The 23,869-nt window shown below is 38.2% G+C and overlaps 1 protein-coding gene, 1 long non-coding RNA gene and 1 pseudogene across 4 annotated transcripts; 1 reads left to right on the forward strand and 2 right to left on the reverse strand.

Annotated features, from left to right (window-relative positions):
- Positions 1 to 576: 576 nt before the first annotated feature.
- On the reverse strand, positions 577 to 4,596 carry LOC112178961. Of its 3 annotated transcripts, none has more exons than XR_002927568.2 (7): positions 3,757 to 4,596; positions 3,568 to 3,635; positions 2,047 to 2,196; positions 1,753 to 1,845; positions 1,243 to 1,287; positions 1,007 to 1,139; positions 577 to 762 (listed from the first exon to the last, which is right to left on the reverse strand). It is a non-coding gene; the product is annotated as an uncharacterized LOC112178961 (long non-coding RNA). The 3 variants fall into 3 exon arrangements; XR_005804112.1 differs by having other exon boundaries at positions 1,243 to 1,631; XR_005804111.1 differs by having other exon boundaries at positions 1,243 to 1,845.
- A 2,746-nt stretch (positions 4,597 to 7,342) lies between these two features.
- Positions 7,343 to 12,184, forward strand: LOC112177738 (annotated as a pseudogene).
- Positions 12,185 to 22,007: 9,823 nt separating this feature from the next.
- On the reverse strand, positions 22,008 to 23,352 carry LOC112177739 (DNA ligase 1-like). Its single transcript, XM_024315999.1, has 2 exons — positions 23,245 to 23,352; positions 22,008 to 22,352 (listed from the first exon to the last, which is right to left on the reverse strand). The coding sequence occupies exons 1-2, from the start codon at positions 23,350 to 23,352 to the stop codon at positions 22,008 to 22,010; spliced, it is 453 nt and encodes a 150-aa protein (XP_024171767.1).
- Between the last annotated feature and the right edge of the window lie 517 nt (positions 23,353 to 23,869).

Consider the following 23,869-nt stretch of genomic DNA (forward strand, 5'->3'; position numbering starts at 1 on the left):
AGAACCGCTGTATATATATATATATATATATATATATATATATATCTACAGCTTGCCTTTCCCCTCACTACACCAATTTTTCAATCAGATGACAGTTTTTCATTGTCGTCTGAGTATAGAGTCTGCTGTTGTCTATCTCAATGCCGTCTGATACATGAATCAGACAATAGCAGAAAACTGTCGTCTGATAAAGTTTACTACAACAGCGACTACTATACTGTCTGTTGTCTAGATACCACGAAGAACAACAACATTTGGTACCTTAACTCTTGTGCAAAGTAATTTCTGTTGACAGACCCTAGAAGAATGTTGACGTGTAACTAACATTTAAAGAACATTGTTTTGTTAAAAAACTGTTGTCTGAAGGAAGCTTGTAGATCAGCAAAGTAATTGAATACTCTTGACTGACTTCAAACAAGATAACAGGAAAATTATTAAAGTCATTGTGTGTCATTGCTTCAGACAACAGTTTTTTCTTTATGTTCGTTTGTTAGACAATGATTTGTGATTGGTATTGAATTGTCTGAGATAGAAGAGAAGACATACGTACATTCTGTACAATTGAACAACACATCCTTGATTCCAAAAACCATTTCATTCCATTAGCAGTATCCATCCCAACATTTACACAGGAATTAACCTTGCCCAAGTGCCTATATCTATTTCATTAGCTTAACAAGCTTTCAAGTTTCATGAGCTTTACATAATAATAAAAAAGAATACAATTTGCTCGATCTCCCAAGATAGTTGTAAGCAAAATCACTGCAAGGAAAGAAAAGTAGATGCAATTAATAAACTATCAAGGTATTGAGAGCATCATGATCAAATACTAAAGCTCTTATAAAATGTAGATTGACACAAGTTAATCAAATAGTTTACATACACTCGGGACTGATAAACTGGGGAAATCATATAAAAAAAATAACGCAAAAGTTATGAAATCTGTGGCATACCTAACTTAAGATTCAAAAACTTCAAGTTATGATACATATGTATGCAGGCTTACCAAATTAATATCCCATAAGCTTGACAATTCCGATGCCATTCTAATTTCAAGCTTCAATGCTTTAGAACCATTGGCCTAAAGTAGTGTTGCTTTAGAAACGATACGCTACATGGAGCCACTGTGGCACATTTACCTTAAAAATCAAAAGAGACCCATCACTATATATTTTCATATGAGATATGCAGCAAGAAAATAAATAACAATAAGAACTATTGAGAATAGACATCACCAATTACCTTACTTCTTTTCCATTCTAAGAGTCAAATTATCGTAGCTGCATTCTACCACCATCGAAAAATCAAGAATCAAGCACAATTATACTCTTATTTGATAACATATTATCATCAAGGAAAAAAAAAAGGCACAATTGAGAATTCATCCGCACTATCCTTTCCAAGCAATGATAGGTCCAAAGTAAGCACTAAGAAAAACATGCAGATTTGAAAAATGACTATATCCGACCCATATACACTGACTGTAGTACTAAAGCAAAGTCAGTCGCCTTTCCCCACATCAATATAAAGGATTTTGAACAAGGCCCTTCAATTAAAAACCAACAATCAGCAGCATGAGCAAGCAGATTCAACTCTTATGACAGCAGCATTCCGGGGAAATCATCAAATACCTTAAAGCAAACAGAACTACATGCACTAAGAAAATTGCTCCTCATGATATAGTATAAGATAAGGTCTACTGTTCCAGCTTTCAAGCATCTCAAAATAGTAATTGTAAAACATGGGACAAACCTTCTTCAGCTTCAAAGCTGTCATGTTTAGTTGACAAGATAAAGTATCCCCCGGGCCTTAAAATCCTATTCATCTCTAGAAGATGCTTACTCCCTACAAATGAAAGAATATCATGAAAATGTTACTTAAAGTAGGATTGAAAATTCAATAAAGAAAAAAAAACAATTAAAGGCATGAAGGCATAAAGGTAATCAAACCATCTGAATGCCAAGGTACAGTGCACCCGCTTTAGTGAATAATATCATAAAGATTCAGCACAACTCAAGTTGCAATTAACATGATGAGGAAGCTCACCTCTTCAATGGACTCAAGATAGTGAAGAACCCCTCCCTTAATCTCAAACTGGTTTTAAGGAAAAGTAAGATATTCTTCGGACTCCATTACCCAAGTATGCTCCTTGATGAATGCAGCAAGCTTTGGATGCTCCACATTCTTATACAATATCTGCATAACATGAGAAGTCGCAGAAAGGGGACATTAGAAAATCTTGTCACCTGTTAATGTACTACGATTGAACCCAAGACCTTGCACAGTGATATTGCTATTGTCACAATATATCTTAAGTACCACTCCAGTAATTTAAATGTTACTGGAACTCAATCTCGCAGCATGAATGGTCCCTAAAATGACCAATACACTAAAGTCATTGACAACAGGAATTAAGGATCCATGACCATAATGAAGGCTTCTACTTTACAGACAGAAACTACCACAAAATTTTATAGTTTCCCAATATTATAACTTTCTGATACGTGTAAGTGAATGCTAACGTATTCTATGAGGGCAACACATACTTACATATATAGGTACCAGAGATCTTTCATGTCAAGTACCTATGAAAGTGCATACTGCATGTACCCCAATCCCCCCATATGTAGTGAGGCACCATTACATGAAACTTCAATTCCAAAATCCTAAAGCCTAAATTACCACAAAAAAGAATTCCTTTTGTCTTTTTTAAGGATTAAATACTGCTTACTCCCTATACATATAGGGTTTCATCGTTTCAGTTCATAACCTTCGAATTTCACCTAAAAAGTCCCTGAACTCTCAATTTCCTCCAAATTCGTCCCTGCCGTCAAGCCTCCGTCCAAGACTCCGTTATCTCGCTGACGTGGCGGTCATTTCCATGCTAAAAGTCTATTATACCCTCACTTACTCTTTTTTTATTAATTAAATTTTTTCTCTCTCTCTTTTTTGTTTGTTTTTATTTTTACCTCTTCTTCTTCCACATCTCTCCTCTCCTCTGTTTATCGCAGTCTATTATCCGGAAGCTCTCATCCTCTGGCATCTTTCTCGCTGGACTGAGAATGTGCATACCCATGACCAGAATCATCCGAAAATTACCATAACAACATACAAACCACTTATCAACTCCAATCAATACCATTGGGATCAAAGATAATATCATAAATCCAACCTAATCACAGATTCACTACTTAGTTCAATTATTGATTAAACCAAAACAGATCATAATCTCAACGAATCAAGAATCAGTTAAACTTGATAATTCAACAATTCATATACAATTCCACATTCACGCACATCAAAATTCACAACCAGAACCCTTTTTTTGGCAAATCCAATTAAAAAAAAAAAAAAAAAAAAAAAAAAAAAAAAAAAAGCCGAGATCTAACCCAATCAGACGGGGAACTGAGCAACACCAAGCCTCAATTACTACCAGACCCATCTTCTTCAAAGAAGATTTAAACATCAATTGCATTTATTTCATACAAAACACATCAACCCCTCTCAAGCAGATTTGAACTTCTAAAACATGAACATAGAATAGAGAAATCCAAGTAAAAGAGATACCATCATAGGTAGTGCCACACTGCAAGCAAACTTTGCCCCCCTCCTTGACATCATCATCGAAACAAGCCCTGCAGAAATTTAAAGGGACCCAAGTGAGCGATCTCTCTGAATTTAGAGACCCAGAAACACCAAAATGGCCCAAGTGAGCAAAATCTGTAGCAAATGGAGCTCAAAGCATTAATCTTTTACCCAATGTCTCCAAACCAATGGTTGATCCGTACTCAGAACCGTACCAGACCAGTCGCCGAGCTGCAGACCCGATGCTCAAAGACCACCACGATGTCTTCTCCTGTCGTCGTTCCTCTATGCCGACCACCGGCGCTCTGAACATCGATGTTCGACCCAAATTCCCACCGTACCAGATCGGACCTGGATTTTCCTGCGCCTGTGCTGACCCGCCAGATCGAACCTTCTGACATCTACAACTGCTGACATCGTTTCACACTGGAAAACCAAGAGCCGGCGAAAGTAGAAGATGGAGAAGAAGACAACGAGGGATTCATTTTAAAGTTGCCGATTGAATCCCATCGACGGCCTTGTCGAGCAGGCGGCCTTGTCGTCGTCTTCGAGAAGCTGAAGCTGAGACTCCAAAGCCTTCTTCTTGAACTCGATGCAGCCGATTTGTAGCCGAGTAAAGAGGTCCCAGATAAAGAGGCTGAGATTCTCTTTATCCGACCCGGAACCCAGATGCGACAAAACGATGGAGGGACGCGGCGGATCTGAGCAGCTGTTGACCTTGGAGGGATTGGTGTTGTCTTTGACCTTGAAGAGGACGTTGTGCTCGACGACGGGGAATGACGACATGGTGATGGTGGCGAATGTGGGGATGCGGGTTTTGGGGAAAGAGAGGTGGTGGTGATGTTTGGGAGGTGAAAGAGAGCGAGAGAATGGAAGAGGGAGTGGCCTTAAGACACAGAGTCACCGTCATGTCTAGAGAGAGAAATGAAATCGGGGTTTTTGAGTAGGTGAGGAAGAAGAGAAATGAAATCTGGGTGATGGAGGGCAGCTTCGATACTAGATTGGGGCTCTGTTAGAAGAGGATGTAAAGAGAAAAAATAAAAAATAAAAAGAGAATTTTTTTTTAAGTACAAAAAAAAAAGAATTTTTTTTAAGTGAGGGTAAAATAGAGATTTTGGCATAAAATGGGTGCCACGTCAGCAAATTAACGGATAATTTGGACAGAGCTTGACGGCAAGGACTAATTTGGAGGAAATTGAGAGTTCAGGGACTTTTTAGGTGAAATTCGAAGGTCAGGGACTGAAACGATGAAACCCTATAAGTATAGGGAGTAAACAGTAATTAACTCTTTTTTTAACTACACTTCATAGAGTCACAGCTGCTATGAAGATTCAACAGTACAATCAATGCCCCAATTGGCCCTCCAGTAAGAAACAATACTATAAATCCTATTACTAATCAAACCCAGAAAAACACGTTAATTAGCAAAAGAAAAGCTGCATTCTTTTTCTTAAAAAGAATGAAACCCAGAATTGGGGCAAATCGTTAACAAAGAAAAACCCTAAATTTGAAATAAAATCGAATCAAATTAAAGAACCCAGAGGTTTCCTTACATTTTCTTGTCTATGCTGTCTTGGAAAGAGCGGTTCTTGAATTAGGTACCGGGACTTGGGCTTTTCTTGATGAATCCATAGTACCTAAACCCACAAATTCGCACAGTAATAAGAGAAGGAGGCACAGAGAAAACAAAAATAGATGATGAAAATATGCGATTAATCGAAAAGACCAAAACGAAATCCACCCAGGGTATAGCTGAGCTTCCCTATCACGAACCCAACCTGAATTGCAGAACTCCGATTCCATTTACCGTCTTCGAGCAGAGGAGCTGATTCAAGGGTGGTGTCATGAATTGGTGGCCAAAAATGGTGGTCTCCGACGATGGCAGAGAGAAGTGGAAGGGAAAGAGAATAGAATGTAAGAGGACAGGGGAGAGAGAGGCGTGTGCGGCCCGAGAGAGGAAGAAGGAGAAAAGGAGGAAATGCTAGGGTTCCCTTTCCTTTATATACTGCTCTAACATTTCACCAAAATTTGGATGAACAGAGGGAAGTGAATTTTGAAAATTTAACCAAGCCTTAAAAGCCAATTCTTGGGCGCTAGCATATTGAACCCTAAAACTCAGACAACATCAACTCAAGTACATTGTCCGAAAGAGAGTGGCACAATAGAAACCTAGCTAAAAACTGTTGTGTGAATCAGAACAATCAGACAACATCTTTCAGCAGACATTGACTTAAAAGATATCAGACAACAGACACCTAAAATAAAATAGGGAAAAAAATACAAACAGTACTCCAACTAAGGCCCGTTCTAAATTTCTATACCCAAGTTTTTGAAACTATCACAATGGTACCCAAAATTGTCAGCCCGACCCAACATTCGTACCTGCCGTCCATGACGGCGTTAAACTATTATACCAGGTGGCATATTTTGAGGGGTAATTCCGTCCCAACTTTTTTTTTTTCACTTAATTAATAACCACTATGGTTACTTTCTCCTTTCCCACTCTTGCGGCATAACTGCGATGATCATCTCGAACAATTGATCTTCAGAAATGCAAGACTCATTGGAATCAAACCCAGACTTCAAACTCAGGCAGCGAGTCCACTCCACGGGTGACCCCCGTCGAATCAAGACAGTGGAGGTACTTGGGACACGTTGAAGGCTATTCGGCCACATGGGTCGGAGTCGATTAGGACAACAGAGATGGCAAGCATGATGGGTCGATCAATGGGGTCAAGTATTTCTAGGAAAGCTTTAAAAGATTTGGCTTTTTTGTTCGAGCCCACAATAAGCTCTGGAATTCCATTGCTGCAAGCTCTTGAGCTTGTGTAAAATGTTCAACTTGTTGGTAAAGACTGGAGACAAAATTCAAGACAAGCAAAGTTGCTTCGAAGAGAGAGAGGTGGTGTTGTGAAGTTGGTGCTGTTGTGCCAAATTTGAAGATCATGATGAGATTCCTCTACCCAAGAAAGCTATGGCTTCAGAGCCACCAATTTTTGAAGAAGAAGATCATGATTGGATTAAGCCTCCCAATGAAAGGTAGTTACTTAGACTCTTTATGATGGATTCTCTGTACTTTGAGAAACGACACAATTGAGAGGTTGGAGGAGGTGGATGCAATATAATAGAACAAGAATGCAAACGGAGAAACGACAATTGAGGTCGAAATCGGCACCTCCTGGAGTTCGCAATTAAGGTCACAATCGGCACCTCCAAGCCTTACAACCCTGATCTGATGGTGTTTCTGCTTGGTGGCTTGGGTGGTGGCGTCTTGTCTCCGGTTGTGGCTTGGGTGGTTATGGCTCAAAGAGCCTTGGAATTTGTTTTATGTATGGGTTTCTTTTTGTTGTTTGGGTTTGGCTTTTGGCCATTCTTTTTCTGTGTTTAGATTAAGGTTTGTTTGCTTCTGCATTTCCTACCCAGTTGCTGGGTTTTGCTGCCAAAACCCGATATTGAGCCCAGAAGAAAAAAGCACCCAACTGCTTTCTTCTTTTCCGATCACCACGTTGCTATCTCTGGTCTCCTCTGGTCAAAATTTTTACACCGTTTTCTTCCTCTCTTAAAGAGAAACACACTCATATAACTTTCTTTATCTAACACCCACGGTATACAACAAATCAAAGAGAGAGAATCAAAGACCAGAGAGGTGACAAGAGGAGGGAGATGATCTGCGACTTTGCTTTGGTGGAGGAGACAAATAAGAAATGACCCAAATATCCCTCTAAAATTAGCACGTGGCATGATAGTTAACACCGTCATGACGGCAGGTACGAATGTTGGGTCGGGTTGACAATTTTGGATACCATTGTGATAGTTTCAAAAACTTGGGTATAGAAATTTAGAACCGGCCTTAGTTGGAGCACTGTTTGTATTTTTTTCCCAATAAAATAAAACAGTTGTGTGACTGAAAATAATCAGACAACAGCAAAAATAAACCATTGTATAAATGAACCTTGGACAACATCACATAATAACTGTTGTCTGAATTGACTCATTCAAACAACATAAAAAAAATCAACCATTGTCTTAAATGCTTTTGCACAAGAGTCAAGAAAAAACTGTTGTTGGATTCGAAAACTTAGACGACAGAATATTTCTTGCTATCGTCTGATTATTTCAGACGACAGTTAAAATGTTTGCTGTTGTCTGATATGTGTTGTCTGATTCCGAAATTGGTGTAGTACCTTAAGAAATTATCTTTGTACTAGGTATCAAAATTGCAAACATATATATGCACAAGGTAATGAAAAAACTTAACATTGTTCCTAATTAAAAGGTAAAGAAAAAAAACCATCACAACTTGCCTTTCCCTTAAGATATGAAAATTGCATCTGCCTTTCCAGAATATCTCTCCTTTAGATATAAAATAGGGAAATAACGGAAAAGGTCACATTAGAGTGTGAAATGATAAAAATGTCACATAGTTTTCCACTTGATAAAAAGGTCCATTATGTTTCAGATCCAAGCAGAGATCGACGATCTCTTTGCCGGTGGTGTATGGCCACGGGCGAAGTTGTTAGCGGCATCCTCCTTGCCGGAAATGAACTGCTCGGGGTGAAGTTCCGGTGCGGTCCTCGTCAATGACGATGGGCTCTCGGCTGACGAAGATGGCGCGTGGAACTCCGAAGCAAGTCCAAGAAATTGGCATGCTACCAGAGAGAGGGATATTCAGATAAGGTTTCAGACAGGCTTAGTTAACGGGAGGGAGGGACTAGGGAGAACTGCCAGTGGCAGTTTTTGTAATTAAGTTTAACTCTAGTGGTAGGTAGTTATCAGGTGACCTTAATTATTATGGAGACATTTGTGATATCTGGATCATCATTAGGTACTTTAAAATGACCTCTTTTATCATTGTCCCTAAAAAGATCACCAAGTTTCTCACTTGATAAAATGATCCATAATGAATTGTTAGTAATATTAATTTACTCCTTATAAATAATGAAGTGATGTTAAAAAATGTCAGTTTTTAATGTTTTTAATTCCGATTCTGCCCTTAAAAGCCTAATATACGTTTATAACTTTAAAGCTCAAATCCTCTCTCTCTCTCTCTCTACCCAAGCTCCGGTCCAACGATTAGTACGATGAGGACAGCGATGAAGAGGGCGTGCTGTAGAAATCCAAGGGTGTGGAGGAGAAGAAGTCAAGTTGAAGAAGCCGGAGCTCTGTTTCTCTACCGTCGCTTCGCATCCGGAGCAGGACGTCATTTGGATTTGAAATCAATTTCGAGCTTGGAAAATGTTGAAAATGGAGCGGTCGTTCCCGAGAGCGTCGTCCACTTATAGACCTCGAGAGTGTCAATGGCGAAGAGCGACGCATCGTTGGGATCAGTGGATGAGTTCTTGAAGCAGTGCCACTGTGCCAGCAATCCGACGAGCCTTCAATGGTCGACGTCTCCAGTGATCGGAGCCAAACGCGCACATGAGGCTCTACATGATCTCCTTACCAACGGGTTTGATTCTCTTCTCAATTCTCCCTCGCTTTTTTTTTTTTTTTTTTTTTTTCAGCTTTGGTATTTGTAGTTGTAGTGAACTGAAGGTTTTGGAACTTGGAATTGGAATCAGGTACTACACGACGCGGTTGTGGATTGGAACACTGCCTCAGATGTTCGCTCTGATTGTGGATACGGGAAGTACTAGTCACTTATGTGCCTTGCTCTAACTGTGAAGCATGCGATAACCATCAGGTTTGGCTTCATTTCCATGCTTGAATTAGTCAATAACTTGGTTACTTTTGTGATTATTACGATGGTTGAGGGTCATTTAATAAGAGCTTAGCGATTAATGTACTTGATTAAAATTAAGTATGACGCTTTTGACAAGAAGGTAGGAACCAAAAGAATTCAAAATCAGATTCACTAGTTTCGCTGTGTTTCCTTCATTTCTTTTGTTTAGAGCCGGAAACATTATGTTTCTGTACTTCTGCTGTTATTTTTCTGCATCAAATGGTCTAGGGAATTATTGAACTTGTTTTTCAAAGCTGTAATTTTTTTTTTTAATTCTTATGGCGTTCTGTTTTTGTTATGGATGGTTGATATTATTAGTATTAGTTCGTATTCGTGCAAGCTGAACAATTGTTGCTATGCAGGACCCCAGGTTTCAACCAGATTGATCCAGCACGTACCAACCTGTAAAGTGTAATATCAATTGCAACTGTGACGATAAAGGAAATCAATGCAGTTATGAGAGGCGCTATGCTGAGCAGAGCTCCAGCAGTGGTGTGCTTGGTGAGGATGTCATTTCTTTTGGCAATGAGAGTGCACTTGTGCCCTGTCATGTTGTTTTTGGTTGCAATAATTTTGAAGCTGGTGATCTTTACAGCCAACGTACCGATGGCATAATGGGTTTGGGTCGTGTTTAGCTTACGTCATGGACCAGCTTGTTGATAAGGGTGTTATCAGTGATTCATTTTTATGTGTTATGGAGGAATTGGTGTAGGTGGGGGCGTTATGGTTCTAGGTGGGATTAAATCCCCCCGGGATATGGTGCTCACCCATTTGGATCCTTTTTGCAGGTACATACTTTCATAATGCCTTTAATTTAGTTTGTTTTATTGAGTAATGTGTTTTCTTCATCTCACATATACACTTTATTTTTGGGGCAACAGTCCATATTACAATATTGAATTGATGGAGATACATGTGGCTGGAAAGGCTTTGAAGTTTTACTCAAAGGTGTTTGATGAAAAGCATGAAACTATCTTGGATAGTGGAACGACTTATGCATACTCTCCAAAGACTGTTTTTATTGCATTTAAGGATGCTGTAAGACTTCATCTTTTGAGTTCCCTCATGCCTGTGTTTTTTTTTTTGTTCTTTTGGTGATTCTTTTTGTATTATCTAAAGTCAAGCTTCTTTTAGATACCCATTGAAAAGTTTAAGTTTGGTTCCTAAAAAGTTTTAAGTTTGCCTCAAACTGATGTTCCTCGTAGAGTGAGCAGTTAGTTACTCCTAGGTTCCAAAGGCCAGAATATGAAGAGTGGCATTATATGATAAATGGGAAAATAGTTGCATCTGTTAATGTGAAAAAGATTGTTGTAATGTTATGTATGTTCAAGCTTAGTCTTGTGTGTACTAAATTCATGGAAGCAATAGGGTAGTACGCATACATGATCCAACACACTGGGTTCAAGAATCATGGTGGTTACTACTGCCACTAAATTCTTAGAGTTCTGGTTTCGCCATCAATTTGTTTATTTCTCAAAAGTGCCACTTTAGCTGATTGGTTATTATCTTTGCCCTTTTATTTTCAGTCCAATATGGCCCATTGGCTTTGGTTCAAACCATTATTTTGTTTTCCTTGATTCGCAAAGTACATTCTCTGATTTTGTTGCTATTGTTTTGTTCTCATCATCTAGATCACTGTATAGAGGGCTAGGGGAGCAATGACTGCAGAGTGGAATGCCAGGTTTGTTTGCTACTTTTGCTGCTTTAATATAACTTTGGAGAAGTGACTAAAGAATTTGATAATTCTTGATCTCTTAGCTAAAAATTGCTCTGGAATGGTAGCATGGAGAAAGATTGAGTATTGATGTTTTGCTGCCGTCTTGATCTTGAAAGTAAGCACAAAGTTTTTTCTCTGTACTACAAAGTACACTCGTAATTTCGTGAAGTTATTCCAGAGGCAGTACTCTTTTCTCTTCTTCCATTTTGATGTTTCATTACTTGAGCGCATATCTCTTGTGTTTATTTGTCCTTGTTTGTAGTTCCCTGATGACCCGAACTTACCATGTGGGGTACTCCGTCTTAACTCTTAACCCAAATAGAGGTCATGGAAGCCAGAGTGGGTATGATGAACTCATAAAAGTATTCTACTTTTATTATCTTAGCATATTTACTACTGAATGACTAAGTAATGATGAAATCTTTTGGTAAAATGTTAGTACCTACCGCTAGTTTGACACAATGGTGATTAAAACAGTTGTAACTAAATGAATTCTAAGTTCTTTTATCATTGGGATATAGGAGTTGCTTATCGATATTCTGTTATTGCTAGAAAATCACTAATTCATTGTGTTGATTCTTCTCTAAACAAGAGGAGTGAGGCCAAAATAGTGTGTTAATAGAGTTATTCTGGTCGAGTTTATCTTTTGTTTTACTATCAACTACGAAAGTGCATTTCTGAGCACTATAAAATCAATCTAATATTTTTGATTAGTTCGACACATTAATGTTAATTTTACTGATCTTTATCATATAATCTGTTTTTCGGATAAATCAGGTTATGGTGGGAAGTTTTCTACTAGGTCACCAGTAGGGGCAGCAGGAACACAAGCCTAAGAAGCAGAGAATCGAGTCAGTGTCATCACCGATTGTCCCCACTTCTACCTCGAAGTTCCTCCAGCTCTCCACGCTTTTCAACGCCGAAAACCTAAACCGGCCCTTCTTCACTAGGCTCTCGTTTTATTTACCTTTGTTATCCATCAGCATTGTGAAACAATTTTTACATGGTTCTTGTAAGACTGAGAATTTCACCTTTTTTTTTTATTCTTCTAGCTTCTTCGAATTTCTTCATAAATCTCATTTATCACTCAAGTCTGTGTGTCGATCTAGGAACGATTTATTCATGTCTGATTAATCTATGCTTTTGTATATTTCATGCTGTTTAATTTACTATGTTGAGCCCATGTCCAATGTTGATCACAAGTCAGTAAAATGTCACTGGTTTAAATGGTAGAATTGGGACAAAAAAATATTAAGTCACTGGCTAGGTCACTGTTAATCTCAAGTCATTGGCTTCAAGGATAGAATCGGAATCACTGGCTAAGTTACTATTAACATGATCAGTGACATGTTCATGACTATGACATGGCAGTGACATAGATATGACTTTGTCGGTGACTTGGCTAGGGATTGACAGTGACATGTTCATAACTGTTACATGGCTAATAACTTGGCCAGTGACTTGCGTTTAACAATGACTTGGCCACTGACTTTACTGGTGAATAGCCAAGTCACTGTTAATCACGTGTTACTAACTAAGTAATTGACCATGTCACTAACTAAGTAACTGACCATGTCACTAACCAAGTAACTGTCAGTAGCCAAGTCACAAGTTAATAGCCAAGTCACTATTAATCACATGTTACTAAGTAACTGACCATGTCACTAACCAAGGAACTGTCAGTAGCCAAGTCACAAGTTAATAGCCAAGTCACTGTTAATCACATATTACTAACCAAGTAACTGACCATGTCACTAACTAAGTAACTGACCATGTCACTAACCAAGTAACTGACCATGTCACTAACCAAGTAACTGACAATGTCACTAACTAACTGTCAGTAGCCAAGTCACAAGCTAATAGTCATGTCACAATCATGAACATGTCACTAACTAAGTAACTGACCATGTCACTAACCAAGTAACTGTCAGTAGCCAAGTCACAAGTTAATAGCCAAGTCACTGTTAATCGCATGTCACTAACTAAGTAACTGATCATGTCACTAATCAAGTAACTGTCAGTAGCCAAGTCACAAGTTAATAGCCAAGTCACTGTTAATCATGTCACTAACTAAGTAACTGACCATGTCACTAACCAAGTAACTGTCAGTAGCCAAGTCACTGTTAATCACATGTGACTAACCAAGTAACTGACCATGTCACTAACCAAGTAACTGTCAGTAGCCAAGTCACAAGTTAATAGCCAAGTCACTGTTAATCACATGTCATTAACTAAGTAACTGACCATGTCACTAACCAAGTAACTGTCAGTAGCCAAGTCACTGACAGTGACTTGAGGTTAACAATGATTTGGCCAGTGACCTCACTAACTAGGGATTTGGCTTAGCCAATGACTTTATTGGCCAGTGACTTGGTCAGTGATATGTGTATAACAGTGACGTGGTCAACATGCAATGTGACTTGGTTAGTGACTTAGTCAGTAACGTGTATTACAGTGGCATAACCTAGAAGAAAGCTATCATTAGTAAATTAAAAGGCATATTGCTTGTAAAGATTAAGAAATCCTCTGTATGGGGACCAAGAATAAGAAATCATTGCCTTCAAACGAATGGTTCATAAACCTGAATGAGAATGACTATAGTGCATAGAGAATGACTATAGTGCATAGAGCACATGTAGCATAGACCATTATAAAACTTACATCATTGTACAAATCTTTCAACAAAGCTTCAAGCATAAAAAAAGTGAGATTGCACGGGACGAATATAATCTAGATGCCCGAGAAGACTAAAAAGACATCTATGCATCTTGTAGTTCCAAACTTTAATCTTGTAATCGTCCCCTGCAAAAACCCAACACAGATCAATTAAAACATGAACTGTACCATCTACAAGTTAATGATCTTCTATAAAAACAAAATACAGAATTGCAACATTCAATTAACCATCTAAAGATCATTGCTGTCAATTTATGCACTCTCCTAAGCCTCTAACATGACTAGAGTAAAAAGATATCTCAAGTATATCAAAGGCACAGTAAAATGGGATGGGGTTCACTAAAGGATATCTCATTCTAGACAGGGCCATATAGACAGACATTCTACTAGTGGACATTGAATGTCTCTTGGTCCTAACCTGGTCCCTTGGAGTAGTAAAAATTAGCCAACTATAGCCAAGTCTTCATGTGAAGCAGAGAATCAATTTTTGGCGTAAAATCTTCACTGATATTCACTTGTTTCTGCATAATCCACCAGCAGCCTTGTGGTCTGAAACTAACCCTTCCAATTTGGTGGGAGTTCCACCAAAGGACCAAACATGTGAAATTTGATTACAACTCTCTGAGAGAATTTTCATTTTTTCTCTACAACTACAACTATTGTATTCTATAACGAGCAAAACAGACAAGCCTAGATACATTGAATTGGTAATTCCAAAGAAATTGAGGGGTAAAGTTAAAAGAGGAAGTACCTGATAGTTACAGTGGAAGCTGTAGCGGAGCCCAGGGTCGATCTCAGTAAGAGAGTCGTCGTGGTCATAGTCCTGAGCGCGCTTGCGAGGGACATGCATGGTTGATTCCTCCCCTGCCTGCTGCCATGTCACTTTCAGCTTTGCATTGCCGAATTCATCCTCCTCTTCATTTGCATAACAAGTAGCAACCAACCACAGATAAGTTAAGATCTTTTACCTCCTTGGTTAACATTTTGCACATTCAAAATGCATACCACTATGTCAAAACTAACCACAATCAATGTGCAACTTGATCCCTGCCTTCCGATAGAAGAGGCCAGAAATGTTGATCAATCAACTGAAATATCATTTGCACTGGACAGAACAAGACTGCAACAACACATAAATCAAGCAAAGTCAAGGTATACCTTCATACAAGCACAAAATCAACACTTTTTAACATCAACCATCATTAGAGCCTGACATTTCTTATCAAAGTCTAATGGCAACATGATCCCGGAATCTGACATATACATAACCTTTTAGCTAATAATCAATGTACAACTTGATCCCCACACAACGTAACAAGCAAGACTAAAGCTTTTCAACACCAGAAGCCAGAAATACGGATCAATCAGCTGAACAATACAATGTGTACCATACAGAACAGCACAGTAACCAATCAATGTTCAATTCATTTCAACTACTAAAGCCCTAAAATTTCTTAATGGCAAGCTTGTACTAACCAGTAATCTAATGAAAACCACCACAAATTATATAAATAAAGTGAATTTGGGAGCTTACGGTGATCAAAGAAGAGGTGTGGAGCAAGCGGTGGCTGGTAAGAAGAGCATTCCGGAGGAGGCGGGCGTACAGCCAAGCGCAGGGAGGTGATTGTGAGGGGGTTGATAGGGTAGGGTTATGGTTTGAGATCGAAAATCTGGAAAGGGATCGGAGAAGAGGGGATAAGAGCCGACGCGAAGCCATTTTGTTGGGGTTAAGGGATTTTAGAGAAGACTGAGGCAGAAGATGAGAGTAACTAAACAAGACTGGTTTGGTTTCTTTCAGATCCAAGCAGAGATCGACGATCTCTTTGCCGATGGTGTATGGCCACGGGCGAAGTTGTTAGCGGCATCCTCCTTGGCGGAAATGAGCTGCTCCGGGCGAAGTTCCGGTGCTGACCTCGTCAATGACGATGGGCTCTCGGTTGACGAAGATGGCGCGTGGAACTCCGAAGCAAGTCCAAGAAATCGGCATGCTACCAGAGAGAGGGATATTCAGATAAGGTTTCAGACAGGCTTAGTTAACGGGAGGGAGGGACTAGGGAGATTTGCCAGTGGCAGTTTTTGTAATTAAGTTTAGTGGCAGTTTTTGTAATTAAGTTTAACTCTAGTGGTAGGTAGTTATCAGGTGACCTTAATTATCATGGAGACATTTGTGGTATCTGGATTATCATTGGGTACTTTAAAATGACCTTTTTTTATCATTGTCCATTTTCTTAAAGTTCAACTAACATTTCTCCACATATGCTCTGCATGTGCAAGTTTTTTTTTTTTTTTTTTTTTCTTCAGAAAATAAAAAATAAAAAAGTTGGTTATAGCTGAGAAAAAAGTGGGTTGTGGGTACCTTTTTTATTTTTTTTAATAAAAATACATTTTGTAAATGTCTTAATTATCCTTGTGATTTAATTAATTCTCAAAATTTATTAATCTTCTAGGGTCAAGTCTGTCAAAATCTTAAATTTTGGTTAACAAAGCATATTCTCTTAATAATAGTACAAGCCTCATAACCATGCGATGCACTTGTTATTGTTGAAAATATGAGAACGTATTGAAGTTTTCTTCTCATCCAGTTCCTCCATTTTAGGTTTATTTTTGTTATTTTTATTTTTACTATAATAACATTTTTAGATAATCTCACTATGAGCTTGTGCTTTTATTCTAAAGGATATTGTAGGTATTTCAAAATTTGGTGAAACCTTTGATACTAAATTTTGACTTGCCTTTATAATAGTAGAGATAGATAAATAGATATTTAAAAAAATAAAAAAAAAATAAAAAAACTATTTTTTACTCTTTTTGTATAAAACTCGCTTATACAGTTATGATATTTGTATCAAAATCAAAATGCGTATTCAACCATGTAACACCTACGCGTATATTCTACTCCTTTATAGCCGTTAGCTCTCTCCCGCTCTCTCTTTCCTAGATCAATTGTGCTTTCCCCCTCCCTTTCTGTCTCAGATCTCCTAGGGTTTCGATTCCACTCTCAATTCTTTGCCTACTTGATTCGATTCTAGAGTTTATTTCTTTTGCCCGCATTTGAATTCAGGAGCGACTCGCCAGAGATGGCAACTCTGTCTCAACCAATGTTGCTTCAGGAGAAGGAAAATCTTGGTCTCAATGGTAATCTTTCATTTCCTTCTTCGTTTCATGTTTCAAATTGTTCTTCTCACCCTAATTTTGCTAGGGCACTGAGTTTCAATTCCAACTCCAGAAAGCTCCACTTGGTTCTTGATCTTGATCACACACTACTCCACACCACTCAACTCTGTAATCTGACACCTGAAGAAGACTATCTCAAGATCGGAACCCATCCTCATCGAGATGTTTTCGTGCTTGAAACTATGATCACCAAGCTCAGGCCCTTTGTCTGGAGATTCTTGGATGAAGCCAGCAAGATGTTTGAGCTGTATATATACACAAAGGGTAACCGGTACTATGCGGGTCTAATGGCTGCCCTGCTTGATCCTAGGAAGGAGTATTTCACTTCCAGTTCTAGAGTCAAATCGTGCAAGGATCATGGAATCGTGGGGCGATATAAGAGTCTGGATGCTGTGGTTGGCTGCAATTATTCTAATGTTTTGATCCTTGATGATACGGAAGAGGCATGGACAAAGGAAAGCCAGGACAATCTAATCGTTGTCGAGAAGTATTGTTTCTTTAGGCACAAAATGGGCCTACCTAAATGCAAGTCTTATGCTGAGTTAAAGACTGATGAATGTGGATATCTTGCAGCACTTCTTGAAGTGCTTAAGGTAATCAACCGTATCTTCTGTGATGAACTAGCCATAAATCCTTCTGGTGTAGATGTGAGGGAGGTGTTACAACTGTTCGGAAACAATTGTTGAAGGTTGTTAGGCATCCTGGAAACCGTTTCTAATTGACCAAATCAAGCCGGTGATCTGCCTAAGATGGCGGAATCTGCATTTTTGTAATGTGTTAGGCATCTTGGAAGAAGTTGAGACTGCTTGAAAAGAGGAAAAGAATATCCCATTCCATTTTCTGCTAAATACCACTTCATACCTTGAGGATCAATGCAAACTGACCGTGCCTTTAACTTTTCCAGAATAATTCGTCAAGAGGTTAGTGACCATGTATGGTTTTCTTCTGTTGCTGTCTAATTTCAGTCTATGTTTCATGCATATCATCTCGTAATGTTCGTTTGATATGTTCTGTAAAGTTCATTTTGGAAATAATTCGTAATAGGGTTGCTACTAAAATTTATTTGTTTGACAACTACCTTTTAGTTGAAATTTTAGCTTTTGATACAACTAGCATTTTTACCATATAGAGAAAAAATCATAAAAATAATAATAATAATAATAAATCAATACCTCCCAAAACATGGGAAGGATACTGTTCAAGTATGGTTTAAGGATGAAAGGAAAAGCATGCAGCCAAAGACATAATTATTCTGAAGGGTTCTAAGAAGAAATATTATATGTTGCTTTCATGAACTCCCTCGTTTTTCCTACTTATGTTGTAAGCTTCAAGGCCTTTCCTTTCTTGAAGGATTATCCAACATCTACACAGGGAGCACTTCTACTAGTGAGTTTATTTAGAGGAGAACTGCTAGTACTAATGCTATTGCAGCTTTTAGACAATGACAGCTACTCAAATAGTTGATGTTCCTCTGCTGTCGACAGTGCTCACAAGGCGATCTTACCTCCTTCACAAATGGCGATTCTTGTCAAATTGGTTAACGATTACAGGACAAAGAAAAGTAGCCAACAAAAAAGCTGAATCCAATAGTGAGACTCGTCGTTGGTGAAAAGGTTTTGCCTTCAGAAACAAATTGATGTCATCATCTACTCATACTGGTAGTGATTGAAGCTTTCAAATTCCTCAGGACGAGACAGTTATGTCACTGCTCTGATGCTTACCCCTCGACAATTTCAAGGAAAACAAGATATCCCCACCCCAGCTGGTCTGAAGGTGAGACTGATAGTTGGTTCGATTGTGCAAAGTCCTTTGATTTCGGTAATCAAATCTTTCTGGAGAAAGCAGAAGCAAGACCAAGCCACGGGGTGATGATTCAAATTCTTTTGTTCAACACCTTCCCTTTGGAGATATATAGTTATCGTTTAGTTAGACTCCAATAGTTTATTTCCATGTTAACAAACTGTAAAGACAATTTTTTTTTTTAATGCACTTACATCCCCTGATGTAATATGCGTACATTATTTTGCTTGATATGCTTTTATTTGTAATGCTTTTGTCATGTGGGAATAATAATATTTGTGGGTTCAATGTTTGTAGTCCTTTCACTTGTGAATGAATTAGCTTCTACTATTAGTGGTTTGTTGATATCTTCGTTTATGCATTCAATTCGACTTGAAGTTCCTTAGCATAGTAGTGATGGGAAAGACATGGAAACAATGCCTCTCAAGTATACTCGGATGCCAAAGTTGAAAAATGTGCTTTTGGGTGAAGACGATAGAGAGCGGGGTATTTTGTAGATACAGTATTTGATCAAACATCATGTAATTTGAGAATGAAATGGGAGTAGGATCTTAAAACCTGTTATTGTTTGATCATGTATTGGTTATCTGTAAATGCTCAGGGGTGATCATGGTCATCTCCTTAGTAATCACTGTCGTTAATTTGATGTTAGGCAAGGTTCTGCAAAAGTATATCTCCTAGATTTGGTATGGTTGATTCAGTTTATAACTTATATCGATCTGACATAATGTGCAGTCTCCAGTTGATACTTGATGCCTATTTTGTCTTTCTCGCATGATTAATCTGGACTTAGATGCAATATTTGAGAATTACAACATAAAAATATATGTGTGAAAATCAATCAATCATAGCTTGCAGTGTTTTCCAAGTCTCATGAACATCAGCTGGCTTAAACTTGTATGAGGCAATTCAGAATCCTATTAACTAATAACGGATTGCTATATTATTAAAGAAGTGAAAGAAGAAACGAGCATTTCTAAACTTTTCTTGCACTGATATCCCTAGATCATGTAATACGACATGCTTTCAGTTCTAATCCGACGGTCATTTGTGGCTTGTGGATCTCCTTTTTGAAGGTCTCAAGAGTGTAGTATTCATTTGAATATGATGATTATGATCTCTTGCGATATGAACACGATTGATCCTAGTTTTAAGGTAGATTCCTCACAGAAGGCAGAACAATCTCACAGAAGGCAGAACAATGAAGGAAGAATAAGTAGACAAGCATAAGGGATACATACCCCGAATAATTGACTAGTGAAGAGATTCCAAAATATTGATGTACACTTCCCTAATACACCAAGGAAATCTATGATACGTACGAGATATGACTTACAAGTTCATAAATTTGTACAACCAGCTTCAACCAAATCAGAAGGTCTGCAAGTGGACGCTGGGGCCCACATCTGTTCCCATAGAAGCCAATATGGCTTTCGTTCTACATTCTTTAGCCAGTTTGACTAGACTTTTGGCTTTTGAGTCAAAATGACTGCATGACTACATATTGCCTATTGTTGGGGGTTGTGGATTTTGATTGGGGGAGCTATTTTGGCTTTTGACTCCATGGTTGGAGTTGCTCTTACAAAATTATATGGCTCATCCATATGAACCGTATAGAGTTTAATTAGGCCCGACCGTGTAGAGTTTATTCTCACCGGCCACCTTCCTCGTAGAAGTTGTCCACGAACTCATACTTTGCTTTGAAGTGGTCCACCGGACAAGCACAATTTCTCTCAGCCATTCTCTGTGTTTTGCATTGGACAGAATATTTGCTACCTACCATATGCCAGCCGCTGAAAACCATGAACAACAGGCAAAGAATATATAACACAAGGAAGGGCTTGGAAAAGTGTTTTGCGGCCATAGACCATAAATAGTGAACTTCTCTTCAGTTGCCTATAGGAGAAAAGGATAATGAGGCTTTCCAAGAGGCATGGTAATTGAAGGAAGAGTAATGAGAGAAGAGAGGGAAAACGAAATATAGGTAACTGTGCCACGTAGCTAGATGTATAGAACGAGAGTTGATGGAGAACAAGATAGAATGAGGAGTTGAGGAAGTGAATTGTTTATATATTATATATAGTGGATATATTGGAACTTAAAGTTTGTAAATGCATTTTTTTCATGACACTTCTACTTTTACCTGGTAGTTTACTAGCTCAAGCAAAAATTTTGGACTAGGTAGGTCATTCACATGCGTCATCCACTTCACAACTTTGCGGGACCTAAAATTGGAGGTAGAGACATCACCTATTTGTCAAATCATGCTATATAATTCTCAAATAAAAAAAATCATCTTATCATTCCAAAATCTAGTAACTCTAAATTTTTTGACATTCTTTTACAAAAATTGTTGTTTTGGCTTTTTTTTTTTTTATTCATTATACATATATCGATCCTTCGTAAAAAAAAATATACATACACACACTTATATATATATATATCAATATTAATTATAACAAATTACATATAAGTTATTGACAAAAAATGACTTAACAAATACATCCATTAAAGATTGAATTAAACATATAATAACTAAATCTTACAAATAAGGACAATGTGCTCTCCCCTTGCCACATGTCATGATTTAATTTACTTTTTTACCCTTAACTACTTCTTTTGACTTCTAATTCATTTACAAGGATTAAATCTTACAAATAAGGACAATTTGCTCTCCACTTACTACATATCACGGGTTAATTTACTTTTTTACCCTTAACTACTTCTTTTGACTTCTAATTCCTTTACCCCTTTTTTTTAGAATAATCCTTTTATCTTACTTTTTTTTTTGGAATAATCCGTTTATGTTATTATTATTATTTTTTTCTTTTAGAACAATCCGCTTATGTTACTTTTTTTTTTTTTTTAGAATAATCCCTTTATGTTACTTCAAAAAACCTCATTCTCCTACTACTCTCATCGTATTGCCTAATTCTGCTACTACACTCGTCCAATCGTGCAACTGCAGTCGCTGCACTCATACTTGTCCAGTTCTGCTACTGCACTTGTACTCGTGTTGTGCTACTGCACTCGTGATCGCGTAATCCTGCTACTGCACTCATACTTGTCTAGTTCTGCCACTGCACTCATCATCGCCTAATCCTGCTACTGCACTCGTCATCGCCTAATCCTGCTACTGCACTCGTTGTACTCATACTCATCAAGTTCTTGCTGCACTCATACTCGTCCAATTATGCTAGTGCACTTCTACTCGTGTTCTGCTACTGCACTCATCATTGCCTAATCCTGCTACTGCAGTCGTCCAATCCTGCTACTGCGCTTGCTGCACTTATACTCGTCCAATTATGCTACTGCACTTGAACTCGTGTTCTGCTACTGCACTCGACATTGCCTAATCCTGGTACTGCACTTGTCCAATCCTGCTACTGCACTCATAATCATATTGCACTTGTATTGGCAATATGATTGTTTCTGGTCTTTGCCTTTGTTTCTTGCTCCATTGTTATCTTCTTCTTCCTCCTCCTCTACGTCATTGTCCTCTTCTCCCTTGTCTTGTTCCTTCTCATCTTCTTCCTCCTCTTCTTCATCCTCCTCTTCTTCCCTTTCTTGTTCCACTTTTTTCTGCTTTTGTCTCTTTACTCTTGTGCTTGGAAACTTTTTCCTATGTGCCGGAGCTTTTCTTCTCATCGATTTTGTTGTGACATCTCCCTTTTGCACCTATACACAGTAGCAGATCAAATCATTAACATAAACAATAAACTATAAAGTTGCATATCATTTCAATTTGAACAGTAGCATATCAAATCATATTATGTATGCATTTAAACACATCTGCTTGTTTGAACTTTATTTACCTACCTTGATCACATTCACATGGTTTCACCTTCTATATATACCATATCCTAGCTTCTCTGGAAAAAGCACCGCATCAATTGATAACCAAAGACATACAGAAAGTAATGAAATTTTATAGAAACTGAGATAGAAGCTCACATAGCTTACGTGGTATACTTGGAGCCATGTAAGAACTACATTGCATTTGTAACAATCTTTCCATAACAACATTAATGTCAATCGGTCATTCAAATATTGTCAAATATTGAAAGCACAAGATCATGATGTTCTAGACATAATGCAGAAACAAGCACCAAAACAGAGTCGAACTGAGACGAGCTCATATAAAAAATTATCTCTGTTACTATAAAATATATTTTTCCATTCTGTCTCATACAATGTACTAACCCAAGCCATGTAAAATCATGTGCTACTCAAACTCTCAGTACCAGGCAAAGTTTTGAATTGCAAAGGAACCAATAGACTCAGTGGTAACAGCTCCAAATAAGCACAAACACACAGCATCATCAAAATTCCTCCAACTCTTTCACGTCGTTAATGCGGTAATGTATATAACAAACTAATCCAAAGCAAGCATTTACTCCAATTTTTCCAAGCCAGTGACTGTGAAGTTGCTTCAAAAATGACAGACAGAATTCTAAGTCTCTCTACTCACTATCAACTATGATATTCCGATATTCAAGCTCAATAATCCACAATACCAGATGTTGAGAAACAAATCAAATTTGAAGATTAAAGCCAAAGGATGAAGAACCTGAGCAAGAACTAGTTTGGGAAAATTGGCGCCCTGAAAGGAAGCGACGGCCTCAGCTCCGCTGATCCTGCCATCTCCGTCCAAATCCGCTCTCCTAAGGTAAGCCATTTGTCTCCGATTTCACACGGATCACATCCAAAACCCCAAACATAATCAAATCTGGTTTGAATCTCAGGCGATAATGGTGAATGGAATTGTGCCTGCGTGGGATTGAGGAATTGGATCGATAAGAGGTGAGAGGGACAGAGAAATTGGGTTGGATCCGTCAAAATTGAAGAAAACCTTACGTTGCTACTGCGTTGGATCCATCGGTGGAGATTTTAGGGTTTCTGATTGCGTTTTGCATTTTGCGTTTTGGGATTTTTTGGTTGTTGTGTATTATGTCAATGGCATGCCCGTAAATTGTGATGAAAACTGAGCAATTTGATCATTTTCCATTAACATTCGGAGCCAGGCCTGTTTTATTAGGTTTTGGGCCTGAGCTTGTGTCCTTATTTGTATAAAACTATTTGAATGTGGGTTTTCTGTGTTTATATCTTTGGTCTGGTGCTACTGTGTAATTTTCTATATTAATTAAGCCAATAAGGCTTAAGGTTAAATTTTCAAAAATTCTTGTGATTGCCCT

The sequence above is a fragment of the Rosa chinensis genome, chromosome 7 (genome assembly GCF_002994745.2).
Source record: "Rosa chinensis cultivar Old Blush chromosome 7, RchiOBHm-V2, whole genome shotgun sequence".
Taxonomy (NCBI): domain Eukaryota; kingdom Viridiplantae; phylum Streptophyta; class Magnoliopsida; order Rosales; family Rosaceae; genus Rosa; species Rosa chinensis.